The 17,121-nt window shown below is 42.4% G+C and overlaps 1 protein-coding gene across 2 annotated transcripts; it reads right to left on the bottom strand.

Annotated features, from left to right (window-relative positions):
- Positions 1 to 358: 358 nt before the first annotated feature.
- On the bottom strand, positions 359 to 16,816 carry TMEM43 (transmembrane protein 43). Of its 2 annotated transcripts, XM_075714502.1 has the most exons (12): positions 16,739 to 16,816; positions 15,814 to 15,963; positions 14,034 to 14,168; positions 13,226 to 13,320; positions 11,247 to 11,296; positions 8,930 to 8,999; positions 6,467 to 6,537; positions 6,180 to 6,301; positions 5,486 to 5,560; positions 5,305 to 5,406; positions 3,584 to 3,701; positions 360 to 2,603 (listed from the first exon to the last, which is right to left on the bottom strand). In XM_075714502.1, the coding sequence occupies exons 1-12, from the start codon at positions 16,748 to 16,750 to the stop codon at positions 2,401 to 2,403; spliced, it is 1,203 nt and encodes a 400-aa protein (XP_075570617.1). In that variant the 5' UTR covers positions 16,751 to 16,816; the 3' UTR covers positions 360 to 2,400. The 2 variants fall into 2 exon arrangements, with proteins under 2 accessions (XP_075570618.1, XP_075570617.1); XM_075714503.1 differs by lacking the exon at positions 5,486 to 5,560 and having other exon boundaries at positions 359 to 2,603.
- Between the last annotated feature and the right edge of the window lie 305 nt (positions 16,817 to 17,121).

Here is a 17,121-nt window from a genome sequence, read left to right as displayed (position 1 = left end):
TCAGCTATGCAGGCACCTGGCTCTCCTAACCCAAGCATGCAAAAGATGAAAGAGTAAGTGTGCTTTAAGGGAGACCGAAACAGAAAGGGAAGATGATGGACAGATCGGGTACATGTTCTGCCAGATTTTGGTAAGGAAGCAAGAGAAATACTGCTTCAGTTGTTTCTATAGAAACGTCGTTTGTGTACGTGCAATGAAAGCGAGCCTTTGCTCCTCCAGCACGCCTGGCCTGGGAAGCAGGCTCTTGTCTGTGAAAGGAGTCTCTCTATTTTGTGTCATTCCTGTGCACACATTTTAAGCTGCTGAATGCATAGGTAAACCCCCAGTCTCTTTAAAAATACAAGAGGCTGTATCCAGTCACATTGAACCATTATATTTTTTCAAATAATCTTACGGAGGCAAGGAAGTTACATAGGTAGTCAGTAATGGGGAGTAAAACCAGGGTTTTTCATCACATACATAGAAGTATATGGGCCAGATAGCAGCTGTGCTGTTATAGGAACTTGCTGCCCAAAATGGTGAAATAGTTGCAGGCTAAACAAAACACAACTGCACATTTATCTCAACCAACGATAGAAAACTAGCTCACGTGGAAGCTACAAACTAATCCTGATGTACCTGGACACTATTCCTGGACCTGAAATGTGCAATACTTAAATGTAATAAAAAAGAAGCCTACAGACCAACCTTTTGAAAATTGTATTTTATTAAATACACAAAAGCTCAGCAGTTCTGTAGAAAATGGTATCTTCATCTCTAACATGGTAATGCTGGTTAGTTTCCTGCATCATTGGTAAAACAGCAGTCCAACACTTGTTTTTCTCCCCAGTGGAGTGCAGTTCTTAATTGATGGAGCAGGAGTTGGCTGTTAGCCCACAGCAGTCAGCTGCATGCATGAGCCCACCTGCACTTCCTATAACCTTTCACTCACTACTACTGCTCTTACCAGAGGAACAGAGCCACGAGGCTGAATTGACAACATTCAAATACCAGAAGAAGGAAAAGAATTAAGGCTAATAAAGTAATTACTACTTCTCAAAACATTTATGATTTGTAACTCAGATCTCTATTTCAGTACCAGTTGTAGCAAACATTTGCTTCTATGTATGTTCAAGTTGAAGTTTCTTTGGTATGGGGAACACATTTCTTCTGACAGTCATAACTGGATTTCATAAATGAAGACATTATTTTTGTACAGAATTGTGTATACTTACAGAAAAAGAAACACTGTAGTGTAGGGAGGGCACACCTGCAAGCCAGACTCTAGCTGTGTGGAGAGAGACTTAAAAACACTACAAGATACTCTCTCATCTCAAGTACTGGTTACAGCAGAAATATGTAAACATGAGCCATCACAACACTACAAGAAGGCATTCCTCAAACATGATATGAAGCTCAAAATTTAGGCTACTAAAGTCCAGGAAATCTAATCAGGCAAAAATGTTTTCATTATTTAATTTCATGGAGTATGTTCGTTGTCCTTACTAAGTGAAATTCAAGAAAGAAATAGTATACACAGCAAAAAAACCCCAAATATTTTAAAGAATATACATTCAATTTTATAAAAGATAATTTTGTTTCAAGGCAGCAGGTTTTATTTTTAAAGGTTAGTGACCTCCGAGTATCCCCTTAAATGCAATTCAAAGTTAAATTTTTGAAATAGTTACGCAATGGTATAGTCCACACTACCATTTTGGATGTTTAACCAAGAACAACTTCAGAGACTTTTAAAAAGCTGGGGGAAATGAATGCTTTCTGACAAATTCACCCTACCTCAGAACACTGCTAACCAGGCCACTCATTATTTCAAGTTACTTTGAAAATCCTCAGTCCAAAAGCATATATTTTACCTAAGTATTGTGTGACATTTGACTCGGCTGTGTTTTTCCTTTGAACACATACACTTCCAAATGCCTCAGCCAAAAAAGTGTACGTGACTGTGCATATAAGAAAAGGCAGCAGAGGGAAGGTTCATCAGAGACAGGTACACACACCTATTTCCTAAGGATATCTAATCACGGTCCATGTGATAAAGACGGCCCTTGCTCCATGACACACAAGGTGCCCCAGCTGTCAGTGAGGATTGCCAGTTCTCAAATCAGGGGAATTAGTAAGTGGTAAGAGGTACCAATCTGCTTGTTCACTGACTTACAATCAATACAGACACTCCAAAATGCTTTTTTCCCCAAAGTCAAGGTCATTGACTTCCTACAAACAGCATCCTATAGTCATATTTTTCATGGATAACGTGTATCAACAACCACATTCAAGCTCCCTCCCCAACTCTTGGTGCACACTGCTGAACTGTGATATGCTGTAAGCATGCTGCAGTAACTGGGACAGAAATGCACTTGAAAGGTTTCTAACCAGAATTCGGCGCCAAACCTGACCACCTCCTCCTCACTGCTGCTTCTTTGGTGGAACACGAGATTTCGCAACCACAATTGGAACTACAGAGAGCAATCCGATCAGCAAAGCCCAGAGAGGGCGGTAGAAGAGCCAGCCAATGGAGATGGTCAGGAGCGACAACGAAGTGGCTACGCAGAAGGCAAATGCTTTTAGTCCAATGTTAACCAGATCTCTCACAACAGGAAACCAGTCCACTGCAGAAAAAATTAAACAAGGGATAAAGCAGTTGACAATATGATAGTTTAAAGGGAAGTCTTATTCATGCCTAGGATTTGCACACTAACTATTGCAATCAAAAGACAGACTCAAATTATTTATCAAGAGCACTGGATAACGCATTTCAGCTGAGTATCCTCAAGGCATTTGATGTTTAAGCAACAGCTAAACATCTAAACCAATGGTATCCTCATCTCTTCAGACAGGAAGTAATCCAAAATTAAGACTGAAGTCTTGTCCAAGGCTTGAGAGGCAGAGTAGACTGATAGCCTTGCAGCTACGGAACAAGTCTAGGGCAGCTGATACAATATGCTAGCACAAAAATTAATTTCTGGCAATAAATCTTGCAATAGCGTGTATATGGATAAGTAAATAAGGAAAACAAAAAAGAGAGCGCACTGCTACAATGCAAATGATAGCTTTGATGTTTGACGTTTATACAAGTTGGAGGCACTGTCCTGCTTTTCTCTAAGTTTTTATTCCAACATTTTCCTGTGCTAAAAGGATAAATGAAAAACTTTTTTGCTGTGTGTTCACAGTAGTGTAGAATAACCAGACACAAACACATGTTACTATACAACTACTAATTAAGACCTGTTGGGGGGACCACCTGTGTATGGGTGTAGAAAGTAACTGGATTGCAGCAGTTAGACTTGAAAGAACCAGCCCAACGTGTGCTTTGGCATCTGATTTTGGCAAGCACTGGGCTGGGATCTTCTGAGACTGGCAACAGATACTTGCTTTTTTTTTTTTTAATGTTCACAAAGCAACCATCTGGTTCTGGGATCCTGTTTACCTGCAATTGCCTACGGTGGCTTTCAGATCAAATCCACTCCGAGTTCAAACCAGCTTCCTCCTGACCCTCAAATTAATTAATTGTATATGTGAGCAAGAGAGGACCTCTCTTGGGATTATGATCCTATTTCTATATAATTTTACCTTTCTGTAAAAAACTTACCCAAAGTGTGAAAGATTCGGGTCATTAGGCTGATGCCTACAAACATTGCCAGCCAGCCTGCTGCACGGAGGGCCCAGGTCTTCATGGTGTTACTCTCATGCTCTTTCTGAAACACTTCCTGAAAGCAAACACCATTATATGCAGCCTGTTTCTCAGTTGCTTTTGAGATCCTCTTGATTCCAGTGTATTATGAGCAAATCAGAGCCAACAGCATTGTAGGAGTACAAATCCTCTTGTAGAAGATACGTTGCAGCTCATTCTGAAGGGTCTTTTTGCACACTATTGCTGCACACTACAACAGATTTCAAAGTGCAGCACAAGGGAAACCAGCATTTTTTTAAATCAAGACAGCTAAACAAGGACCATTCGACACACTATAACCACAGAGCAGAAAGCACACAGTTTTTGCTGCAAATGGATACATTCATTACTGTGGGAAATAAGACACTAGTAAGTAAACGTAATAAGGAGGAACGACCTGACTTCACTGTGTTTGGAGGAAGAGAGAAAAGGCAACAACATCCACTGATGGCTGAAGGACAGGTATATGAAAGAAAGCAAGCAGTATGCAGGGAAGAAAAAATAAAAGGTATGTGTATATTGCATCAGGCAAAGCAAAGCATCTATTTGCAAGAATTCCGAGTAAGATTTTTTCAAAATGGGTTGTGCGCCCCTCTGGCTCTATAAAACGTACACATAGAGATGGCTAAGACATAATAAAGCACTTAATGGGAAAAGACGTGTATGACTGATTGACTTCTTGTACACACAAGTACTCTACAAATTATTCATTTGTAGTGAGTTAATTTCCATTGAACTAAAATTCTGTCTAATGAAGGTTCGGAGCTCACAGCAGAGAACTGCTTCTACTGCTACTCTCAACTCAAAACAAAAGCCTTTGTAACTGCTTTTGGGAGCTCCTGTAAATTCTTGACATCTGGGATTTTTGCATCAGGGCATGAAACAATCCTTAATGGAAACAAACCTACTAAAAGGAGTAAATGAATCACCAAATTGCTGGAGCATCCAGGATTTATTGGAGCATTATGCTCCGCCTGAAGGTTCTTTCTCAGCCAGAATAGCAATAAGCATTTCAAACAAGTCTAAACTCTCGTTACTAGAAGCTAAAGAGAGGATAGCTCCTACAGTTTGTTTAATTAAAGCCTGATTTTTACTGTTTTTATATACAACCTTTTCAAAAGTGCGTGCTTGCACGTGTAAGTGGGAAACTACCAAAGAGCAAATAAAAGCAAAATGAGAAGGTACAGAAACAGCCTTTAAAGCAAAGGATGTTCAGCAGCAACACCAGGGGATTTTAAAAAAATAAATATATAGCCACTTTAGCCACAGTTCCTTTTTAAAATTAAAAAAAGCCATCAGGTATAACTATAGCCAAATTATGATTGGTTTAGTGTGGACTTGGTAGTGTAGGTTAATGGTTGGACTGGATGATCTTAAAGGTCTTTTCCAACCTAAACGATTCTATGATTCTATGTATTGCTAGTGGGCGAAGCACGGCATTTTGCCGCAACACAAAGAATGTGCAGAAACCTGGAAGGCAAACACATTGTCCTTGAAAAAGGAGAGAGAAAAGCCAATGTTTGCATCAAGCATCTCGTCCCCTAGAGCAGGTCTGAAGGAGAATGAGAGCTTACTCCGCTGCTGCTTCTGCACTAGCATCTCCAATTTTAACCCTTCTCTAGTACAGTGCGGTATCTCACCTCCACAGAGAGATCCCCAGCATACAGAATCTTCAGGACATCTCCAGACTTGGTATGATACGGAACCAGCTGATCGCCTTGCTGGCGAGCAATCACAGTCACCTTAGAAGAATGGGAAAAATATTTACTGGTTACTGAGTTGGGAACAGTTTCCAAAATACAGAAATAGCTGAAGACTCACCTTATCAGCAAAACCCAAATAGGGGTCATCTCCACTCAGACCTGCATAGAAGAATGAGACACGCAGGTCTCCTACCTACAAACAAGAGAATATTGGAAGTCAAGAAAGATTTCTTTACAAAGGAGAATCACAGGAAAGACAACTCTGCATGGCAACACCCTTTATTTATCAACACTTTTTCTGAACGTTTATGTCAAGCCAGAGGATACCCAGAATGATTTCCAAGCTGTACTTTTTTCATGCCTAGTTGATAGCTGAAACAGGATAGCTCAAATGCTGTTTTGCAATACCCGCTCTATTTAGCTGCAGGAACACATTAACACCAATGAGATCCTATGTTCATCCCTTGTCATTTCATCTTTTGGCAGAGGAGGGCAGGCAGGACAAGCTGACAACAAGCTATTTCATTGTACTCCGTTCAATACAGCAAGGCAGAGGTAGAACCCAGCTCCCAGCACCATCCTGTGTCTTTCCATTTAAAAGCATGGCAGACTCAAGAAAACAGGAGACAAAGAAGCAGGATCAGAAGCTTCCTGCAAGAGAAGCACTCATGCTGAAGGACTGTACTAAGGGTGTCATCCTATGTGATGGTCTGCACTCCAGTTTCTCCATATTTAAATAGAAATGGGACAGGCCCCAACTTTCTTTTTCACATAACAGTAATCACTGCTTTGGTTTGTCTTTCTCATCTTACTTCTGGATGCCTGGGGTTCTCACTGTGGTAAAAGTAATCTCCTCCTCGGGTAACATCAGCATGTGGATCCTCAAGGTGTGACAAGCTCAGCTGCTTGAAGTTATCAATTTTATCCACAAGACCTAAGCAGAATAAAGAAACAAGCTCAGGTCCGGTGTCTAACTTGGAACAGCCAATTTGCTGGCTGGCTTCCTCATTATCACTTGAAATGACTGCCATTGTGGAAAGAACCAAAGTCCACTGCTGATGCAACAGCAGACACAAAGCTGATACAAAGCAATTCTTACCCTTGGAAAGAACAAAGCTGCCAACTTGGACATTAGGAGAAACAGCAGTGAAAGACTCCACAGCCATGGCACTGAGGAACAGAGAAAGTCGCTGATTAGTCCCAGAATTATGATCAAACTCTTGATTTGCAGTATGTAATATACAGCACACAAAAGGTACTATGTCAAACATCAGGAGAAACTCAAGGAGCTAAATGGCTTGTCGTGATGTGAAAACAAATCCATCAAGAAACTGTGTCCAGACTTCATAGTGTTAGAGCCATTAAAATAAGTTAAGACAAGATATGACTGTCTCATCCCCTGGCCTGACCTTCCATACACACTCTAGGATTTCATTAGTTTTTTCTGTACTGAACATATAAAGGGCTGAAATGGAGTTCAGCTTTTAGGAAGCTGTTCAGTGGCGATATAGAGGCTTTGAGTGACAATGAATTCATCATGTTCCTAGATTAGTTCCTGCAACATTTAACTACACTCATAGTTGCACTTTATTTCTAGCCTGAATTTATTTAGCTTCCGCTGTCAACTGCTAGATCTCACCTGCTAAATTAAGAAACCTAGATCATAAGCCTTCTCTATACAAAGGAACTTCTACATCATGGCCAAGTTAATTAAATTCCGAACTCAGGAATCCTTTACTTACAGACATGACTTGATTCTCATAAGTAGTACTACTAGAATCTCCTTGGCAGTAAACAACAGGTTTTATTTTCACAAATGTCTAAGTTGCATAAAAAGATGGATGGACAGAAGGAAGATGATGTAGCACACACTTAAAATAGAGTTTCATTAATGCTAGGCATGAATTCTAAAGTTCAACATGTCTGCGTACACTGTACTGTCTCACGCAAGGACCCACCACAGTTACGCTCAGTCTCCTTGATTTGTACCAATACACTCAGATGAAACGTTCATAGCTGCAGCACTTGTTAAATTATGTACTGCAATAGCACTAAATCAAAAATGTTTCTTACTCTCAATTGGAGATTTGCATTTACTGGGGAATGCTTGGAGAACTTTCATTAACAAAAAAGTGTACATGGGGAGGACAGACAAAGCAGGTATGTCATCTGTACATCCTTTTTATTCCATTATCTCTCATCTATACAAGTCTGCTAGTTGGGACTTATAATCAAAGCCACATAGATCTTTGCTTTCCCTCCGGAAGTAGTACTTCAAAATAAGGGACAGTGTATTTGGATGATCCCACAGAACCAAAACAAAGTTCTGGAGATTTTGCAAAGTTCAAAGATTTTGTTGAAATCCTGGTCCTATTATATCTCCAGCTGTATTTTTCACTCACACATGATGTTGTTTGCCAGACGGCATCCTGCATCCTAAGGAACCAAGCAGGTGCTGTGAGAATGACAAGCACGCTAAAACTTAACATTAAAAATGGCGCATTGTAGTGTAACTAAAATGCTGCAGATGAGAGATATGTGAAACAACTTGTACATGGGCGATTGCCACAAATAAACCTGTGAGCTCATGCATGCTATCTTAGAAAAAGCAGCATGCAAGTGGCATGACAAGCTCATGGGAGGCCTGCTATTCTAACCCTGTACTTGTAATAGAGGAAAGAATTAGTGATAGACTGCACTAACAGATGATAAAAGTCAGAAAGGAACCCATTCAAATTCTCCTACATGGAGACCACATGGTTCAGAGGTAATATAATAATAGCCTGATGTCCAGCCATTACTAACGGATAGCTTAATTATGGTTCCACCAGGCAGCTTTGAACTGCTCTCTAATCTCTCTATGCCTTAGTTCTCCCAGCTACCAAAAGACCAACAGTTTCCATCTAGTTCACTGTGTCATGAAGATTAGTCATTTAGGTTTGTCCTGGTTTTGGCTGGGATAGAGTTAATTTTCTTCCTAGTAGCTGGCATAGTGCTGTGTTTTGGATGTAGTATGAGAATAATGTTGGTAACACACTGATGTTTTATTGTTGCTAAGTAGTGCTGACACTAGTCAAGGACTTTTTCAGCTTCCCATGCTCTGCCAGGTGCACAAGAAGCTGGGATGGGGCACAGCCAGGACAGTTGATCCAAGCTGGCCAAAGGGCTATCCCATACCATACGATGTCATGGTCAGTATATAAACTGGGGGGAGTTGGCCGGGGGGCAGCGATTGCTGCTCGGGGACTGGCTGGGCGTTAGTTGGCAGATGGTGAGCAGTTGCATCACTTGTTTTTCCTGGGTTTTGTTCCTCTTTTTGTTGTTTTCCTTTCACCATTTTATTATTATTTTATTTCAATTATTAAACTGTTCTTATCTCAAACCCATGAATTTTCTTACTTTTGCCCTTCCAGTTCTCTCCTCCATCCCAGCTGCGGGGGGGAGGGTGAGCAAGCAGCTGCGTGGTGCTTAGCTGCTGGCTGGGGTTAAACCATGAAAAGCTTCCATCTTTGATCAGATACAGTGACAGAATCTAGAGGGACTGTGCTAGGTGGTAAATTACCTAGGGTTTTTGTGTCCAATTTCTCGATCAAAGTTTCTGCTGTTCACAACTTCCGACTTCCATTCAGTATCTAAAGAAAAAGATAGGAAGATTGAAGAGAAAACAGGAAAAATTGCCACTCAGATCTTAGTTATTGAAGACACCTTTCAGTCAATGAATCAGTTCTAAGTAGTTGCACTTGCAGTAATAAAGTTTACATCAAAGCATGTATGTGATAGTCTGTACTGATACTTAAATCCATCTTTCTAGCATATTAACAAGGAATGGCAGGAGTCAGAAAAAAAGGATTTTAGCAATAAAACTGTAACTGAACTTCACTCAGTGGGAGCTTGGCTGTTGGGTTTGATTTCTAGCTCCACTCTTTGTGAATAACCAGGTTTTGTGAGGAAAGGCTGTGATCTCTGCTGGAACTAGCAAATTTCAGTGCAGTCAAGCAACAGATAGAGATGGTACCTGTATGTGCCACTGTCAAAAATGCATAATGCTGCCTTCGTACAGGCCACAGCAGCCTTCCCCCATCCCCAGAACAGATTCCAGCAGGTTTCTTGTAACTCCTACAAAACTAGAGTCCCTTTTTTGAGCAGCTTCCATATTAAATATAGCTTGCTCTACTTCCATGAAGGAGTAGAGAGGAAGGAAAGGGAGTTTGGTTAAACAGTGGAGTAGGGAGCATTGTAAGGGATATTCTGGTGTATTGGGTATGTAGCAAAATTTTGGTAGTGCGGGGGGCTGCAGGGACGGCCTCTGTGGGAAGAGGTCAGGGGCTGCCCTGCGTTGGATGCAGCTGGCTCCACATCCAACCCACTGCAGGCCACAGCTGAGCCCATCAGTGAAGTTCAGGGCACTTCTGAAAAACATTTTTAAGAAAGGGCAGAAAACACCAAATGGGGAAGGGAGGGAAAAAAAAGGAGTGAGAAACAACAGAGGAAACACCAAAGTCAGAGGAGGAGGTGCTCCACAGCAGAGCAGATATTCACTGCAGCATGAGGAGAATCCATGCTGGAGCATGGGAAAAGTGTAACAAGGAAAGAGTGGCAGAGAGAAACCACTACATACTGACTGTAAACCTACCCCCACCCCCTGCACTGCTCACTGCTTCACTAAAGGGAGCGCGTGTAGCCTGTGGCAGTAACAAGGTGGGGGGGAGGCGCAAGGGGAGAGGAGTCTGGAGTGAAGTTGAGCCTGGGAAAGGGTGAGAGCAAATGTGTTTGCCCAACATCCAAATCAGTAATTAAATATTTATTTTAATTGCCAATAAATTAATTTTCCCCAAGTTGAGTCTGTTTTGCCCATGATGGTGAAATTGGTAAGCAATCTCTGTACCTGTATTTCAACCCACAAACTCTCTCATTCCTGTTCTTCCCAATCCCTTCCCAGTCCTGCTGAGGGGGAGAATAAGCAAGAGGCCGTGTGGGTCCTTGGCTGCCAGCCAAAGCTAACCCACCACGTCTGTAATGTACAGACTTTTACTGGACAGAATCCACTAATTTTGAGAGGGCAGTTGTTTTTTTAAATGGCATTTCTTTTTGTTCCCTGCCACTGTAAGGCTGTTTTTCACAGCACACAACCACTAGCTTTGCTCCATATGTACCTCCATGCTGTAGGGTCCCATGCTTCACTGAGCTGGGGTATTTTTATGATCACACTCAGAAACCGCTGCACACCCACGTTACACATCCATGTGCTTTAATCAGAGATAAATGAAGCACAGAGACAAATCTCCAGATATATGATGACTCAGAGTATTTTTCTGCCACAGGGTAGATCAGAATAATGCTCTCAGCTCTGCTCCTGCCAAAAAAGCATTTGGCAAAAGCCACAGCGCACATCAGAAGGTGCCAATGGTTTTCGTTAGCTGATACCAACACCTAAATGGACTCTCAACAGGCTGTCTTACAGGCTGGAGCTACACTGATCTTCCCTGTCTATTTACTCTCCTGCTCATGCCTGACACATGCCCAATTACTCCACTTCTGAAGAGGAATCTCAGGCATAGCTTTGCATACACTGCCATCTCTGCACATCTCCTGTCACTGAGGACCTTACGGGTTCTACTTCTGAAGCATCCTATCCCTGGATGCTGCTCTGAACCTCTAGGAGTTCCAAGACAAGACTTTCTGTAGTAGTTGCTTGCTAACAGCGCACCTTCTTTCACCTCAGTTACCTCAAGAAAGGGAGATCTGCCATTTGTTTAGTAAACAGAATTTTTGCTTATTTCTTCACATTCCTTTCTTTACAACAAAAATCAAAATACACACACATAAAAGTCCAAAGTTACATGCATAAAAGAAAAGGGACTTTCTGTTGATCAACTTACTGTATGAGTATTTTGTCTCTTTCTTAATCTCACCATTCTCTTCATATTCCCTGCAGAGAAAAGGGTGGGATGAGAACCAAAACAGTGCACACACACCCCTGCTCAGGGCAGAATACACTTTACAAATGAAATGCGAGACAGCTCACTGGCAACACAAACTTATCTTTACAAGTAAACTAACTCTTCTCTGAACTACCTATTCTGAAGACATAGATTCTCTGTACAAGGAGAAAACTATACACAAATGCTAAACAGCCACAACACTTTTATTCCCATGTTGCCAACAAGGAGTTGACTAGATTGATGTGGAACAACCAGGAGTAAAGACAATGAGACAAGCTGACCTAAATCAACAAGTCTTTTACAGATGCTGCACCATAACCATGTTAAAACTGAGAAGTTATTTTTCACACCTTCATAATCTCTGACTTTTTTTGTATGACACAGAAGACATTTGGCACGTAAGTTCTGTGGAGTCAGACCTACGTAATAGCTAACAACTTTTATACTACTGTCAATGGAATTATTATTATTATTAACAGAAACATTTTTCCCGTTCTGCTTGCAACTATTAGCAGAGTAGCTAACATCTCATTACAGTTTTGTAAATCCCCTTGAAAAGGTACCTAGACCGCAATATTGCCTATGATAAACTAATGTGAGTATCTCTCAAGCAACTAAAATTTGCAGTTTACTTTCACAGCTAGAAATTAATGTTGGCTTTTTATTATTAACGGTATGGGGTAGCAGAGACTTCTAAAAATCAAGAAATCATGCCTTGGTTTCATTAAGTACTTCAATTTGCACATGTATGAAATACCAAAGAAATTAAGAGATTTCCCTCATAGTCACATGCCAAAAACGTCTCAAGTGTCCACAAGTGTGGAAAAGAATCTGACTTCTAGATTCAACTGGACACAATAGGGTTTTTTAATTGCTTTGACATATTCTAGTGTATGTTAGGTGGTAGGTATCAACCAGGTGGTTTTTGGGTCAATGGGTTTATCAGAGTTTATTCTGGAATTCATAATTGAAATTGTTGGGTTCACCTACTTTTCTAACAAAAGTTAAGACCCCTTTGGGAGATTTGAAAAAACAAAAACAACTGACAAACCCCAAAAAACCCAACAAGTAAATCATCGTCATTGTGGAAGAAAGGAAGAAAGCCAAAGGAAAATATCATGAAGTTTTTGGATTCAGCAAAAATCCTTTTGTATTTCTTTTTTGAGGACAGGGAAAAAAATTGGCTTGACAGTCCATGATCAAGTTTTAGAGAATGGCAGCAGGAAAGGCTTAGCAGATGCAGTGAAAAAGTGGGTTATAATGTTTTGTTTGAAAAAAATCAGGATCGAGTATTTTAGGACAATGGTTTCGATTCTGCTAATCAACTAGCAGGCAGGGAGCATTATGGAGGTGGAGTTACAGAAATCCTGTTGGGCAGAAAGTACATCAATAAATAAAAGAAGCTTTAGGAACATTAGAAAGGAGAGAAATCAACTGAGTCTTTGGGAAAAACATGAGTGTTTTCTCTCTTTTTCCCCCCCCCCCCCCCCCATAAATTGGTAAAGATCTTTGAATTCTGTTGACAACACATATGACAGAAAATAGATCAATGGGCTCTGAGATGCCCTGGCATCAGACAACAGCAATGAAAACAAAAAAAACACAGCTGCAGCATGGAGGCCAAGAAACCCCGTATGAAGTTATACAAAACCAGGAAGTGGAAACATTTGATAAAAGGCCTTGGATGTTACCCAGATTTTATCAGATGCAAATTCTGCAGCACTGACTATCTACAAGACCTTACATGTCCAAGGAAATGTAAGTGACTCTCTAAAAAAACCCAAAAGCTCTAGAATTCTCCTGCTGTAAAGACTTAGGGTTTTTTTCTTTAGGGTGGGGAGAGAAAAAAAAACCGTGATGGGATCCTGTTAATGCAACAGCTTTATAAACAACATTTAAAGATTTCTTTCACTTACGTGGAATCTTCATATTCTACCCATTGGTACATTTCCACATTACGCTTAAGTTTGACAGCCTGGATGGAGAGCCCATAGCTGGGATCAAACAGAGGCTATTTAAAAATTAAAGAAAATACAAGTCAGCATAAATGCTGTACCTCACAAACTCAAACACTCTACTTTTATTATCAAACCTATTTACATACCTCACTGTACCTAGTTAGTACTATGTTACACACAGTTGAATATAGAATAAATGTTATGAAAGACAAAAAGAAGCATCTCTTTGTATCACTGATAAATCTGGCCTAAAGAATCATCATCAAAAATTACTGCCATAGTGAAGAATAAAACCAGAAATGCTGGCTAGTGGTATGTAGGCTTAAGTGTATAAACCAGAGAGAGATTTTGTTTTGCTGGAAGCTACTGTGCTATCTCCTGCAATGCAGACTGACCATGGAAAATGTCATCACTACTGAAAAGTCAGAACTCGCAGAGCCTCTGTACTGCAAAAGCCTAAAGGCTTTACAATATCATGAACAGGTTCCCTATGCAAAGGGGAACTGAAATTATCCACCAAAGGCAGTGGGAGGGTAAACACAGCTAGAGGTAGCATGTTGCTTTGAGCAGGGAGACCAAGGCTGTACAGCATCTCCCCAGTTCTGGGCCAAGAACCAAAGCTTGGGTGGTAGCCGACAATGCTTGCACAGGAAGAGAGAAGCTACATGTCTTCTCCCTGGATATCAAACATAATTTTAATGGGCAAAGACTTTTCCTTCCCTCCAAGCTTGAAATACTCATATCTTCAAGATACTATTTTATTTACCTTAGATGTACTCAGAGCGCCAGCTAAGTGCACCAATCTCCCTTCATTCTGCTGAGACACACTGTGGATGCTATCAAGAGGGATCACAAGAGAAAGTCCCTCATCAAGAGATTTGGCTGTCCTTAAAGCTCGTCCCTGCAATCAAGAAAAGCAAAATCAAATTGTGGAGAATCAATGGTACAGCAGTATTTTGTGAAAAAGGTCAGCAGACAGGTGATCTGAAGACCGCAAGGAATGCTTGCGTACTCATCTTCAAGACGTATTCTCGAAACACACCTGTACTTCTCCACTCTCTCCTTCTCTGTGTCTGACAGTTTGGCACAGTACTTCTTACCCATGCAGCAGGACCATTAACATTGACTAAGCTCCTCAAACACACATAGATTATTCCAAAGTTATTGCTCTTCACCTCTTACCTTGTTCATTGTTCACGAATAACTGCAAAAAGTATACCAATTACGGTCCTTTTTCCACAGACCCATATGACTACTTGGCAGAATTTTTCCTTTCCTTACCATCTGCGCTGGTTTTGTCTGGGGTAGAGTTAATTTTCTTCATATTAGCTACTATGGGGCTATGTTTCCGGTTTGTGCTGGAAACAGTGTTGATAATTCAGGGATGTTTTTGTTACTGCTGAGCAGTGCTTACACAGTCAAGGCCTTTTCTGTTTCTCACCCCACCCCACCAGCAAGTACGCTGGGGGTGCACAAGAAGTTGGGAGGGGACACAGCTGGGAGAGCTGACCCCCACTGACCAAAGGGATATCCCACACCATATGGCATCATGCTCAGCATATAAAGCTGGGGGAAGAAGGCGGCAGGCGGGGACGTTTGGAGTGATGGTGTTTTGTCTTCCCAAGTAACCATTACACATGATGGAGTCCTGCTTTCCTGGAGATGGCTGAACACCTGCTTGCTGATGGGAAGCAGTGAATGAATCCCTTTTTTTACTTTGTTTGTGCGCGCAGCTTTTACTTTGCCTATTAAACTGTCTTTATCTCAACCCACGAGTTTTCTCACTTTTACTTTTATGATTCTCTTCCCCATCCCACTGCAGGGGAGTGAGTGAATGGCTGTGTGGTGCTTAGTTGCTGGCTGGGGTTAAACCACGACACCATCATGTGTGCTTTTTCCTGTGAAGTCACTGAAATTGGGAGTAGTTCTCTTTCCTCTTGTAGAGGTGTGAAAGGAAGTCTTAGGTGAAAATTCACAGAATTCTGCTCCACTCCAAAACTGCCAAAAGCATGTATGTTTGCAGTAGTAGGGGATTAGGATTCCCTGCTTACTTTGATTATTTTTTCAGTCTAAACCCAAGACATAAAATAACACGGAAAATAATCAACACCCTCAATTTTGCAACATGGGGTGTGAATTCCTTTAATGCGATTATAACAACACCAGAAATGAGGACCTTACGTTATCCCAAGAAAAGAGAGAAGAATGGAACGTGGCTGGCTCATACAACCTTCTTTCAATAATACTACAGCCTGTTTTTGCACCAGCTCACAGGTTTTGGATCTTATCTCTCTTCACACACTGCCACCGTCTCTACCACACTCAGTTCTACAGAAAGACTATCTGTGGCCCAGCGATTTTACTCTTCTGTTATATCCCAAGTACAAGCACCAGACTCTCCAGACATAACGTCCTCTTCTCATGGATGAAGTAATAAAGCTTTAACATGATCATTTTAGTAAGCCTATAAATGCAAAACTAGTTGCATGTCACCTCAGCTGTGACATTTTAAAGCTGTGTATAAACACTGACAGTATTTCACTTACTTCATTGGTAAAAAGAAGGTAGAAAGACAGAAGAAATGTCACAAGTCCCACCAACATGCCTCCGGAAGTCTCGCTGAGCCTCTCCAGGAACCCTGGTTTGGACTCACTTGTGATTTTAACATGTTCTTTTCTGCTGCCTGTGTCAGAGAACTGTTGGAGATAAACCAAAAAATGCAATATTGTGTGACAGGGGAAGGCATTCTGTTTCAAAATAAGTCTTTTAGCTTTGTTAATACTGCTGCTCTACAGAGTAGCACCTCTTGCCTTGGACCAAAACTCTCCCACACTTATTAAATGCCTCATCACACTTTTGATACCAGTAATACAGTCAATAAATAAAACTCAAGCCTAATGGAAAAAAACAATTGCTATTATAGCAGTTCAACATGTTCCTTCAAGCTTTTTTCAGTCTGTCTCTCGGTTTCCTATTTGGTGTCCACACCCCACATTTGGACCATGACAAATGGAGTAATACTGCTGAATTCCAGACCAGCTGAAATACAGCTAGAAATAACAAGTTACATTTTACCTCACCAGTGGTAAGTGCCTGCATGCTTTAAAATAATTGCATCTAGAGCAACAAAAAGAGATAGCTTGAAACAAAATTGCTATTGCTGTCCTAGGCAGTGCCACATGAAAGCCCAGGGGTTTATCTGTGCGTACGCTGGCCGCGAGGAGTAACCAAGAAGTAACTCCGGATTAGCACACGTAGCCAAGACAGGCGGCGAGGCTTCTCCTTTGCTCCTCCCGAGATGCCAGCCGGGATGTGACAGCGGCCCCTCCGCTGCTCCAGGCGCAGCGCAGGGCCCCTCGCCTCACAGAGGCCGCCCCGCCCGGGGCAGCGGCCGGCGCGGGAAGGGGCCGACCCAGGGGACCGCCCCACGCGGCGCGGAGTAACGGCAGGGCCGGGCCGAGCAGCACTTACATTCCTCGACATCTTGAGCCTCTTGCCCCCGCCGGGTACCACCCCGGGGAGCCGCCGCAAGAGCCGCGCACCGGGAGCCGCCCGCAGCCGCGCCCTCCTCCTCCGGGCTCAGCCGGCCCGCCCCGCCCGCGGCGCCGCCGCAACGCATGCCGGGACGCGTAGTTCCCGCCTGGGACACGAAGCCCCGCCCGCGGGCGCGGGGCAGGCTGGGGGATGTAGTCCAGCGCCGAGGCCCAGCCTGCAGGGCCGGCTGCTCCCCGCTCCGCGCCGGCTCTGGGGCCGCGGCCGGCAGGAGGTGCGTCAGCGGCCGCCGGCGGGCAGGGAAGGCGCTTCCGGAGGCGGGAGGTCAGAGCGTGGAGCAGCGCGCCGCTGCCCGTTGCCGC

The sequence above is a fragment of the Pelecanus crispus genome, chromosome 7 (genome assembly GCF_030463565.1).
Source record: "Pelecanus crispus isolate bPelCri1 chromosome 7, bPelCri1.pri, whole genome shotgun sequence".
NCBI lineage: Eukaryota > Metazoa > Chordata > Aves > Pelecaniformes > Pelecanidae > Pelecanus > Pelecanus crispus.
The sequence above is the reverse complement of the archived record's forward strand: the minus strand, read 5'-3'. Positions and strand labels throughout refer to the sequence as shown.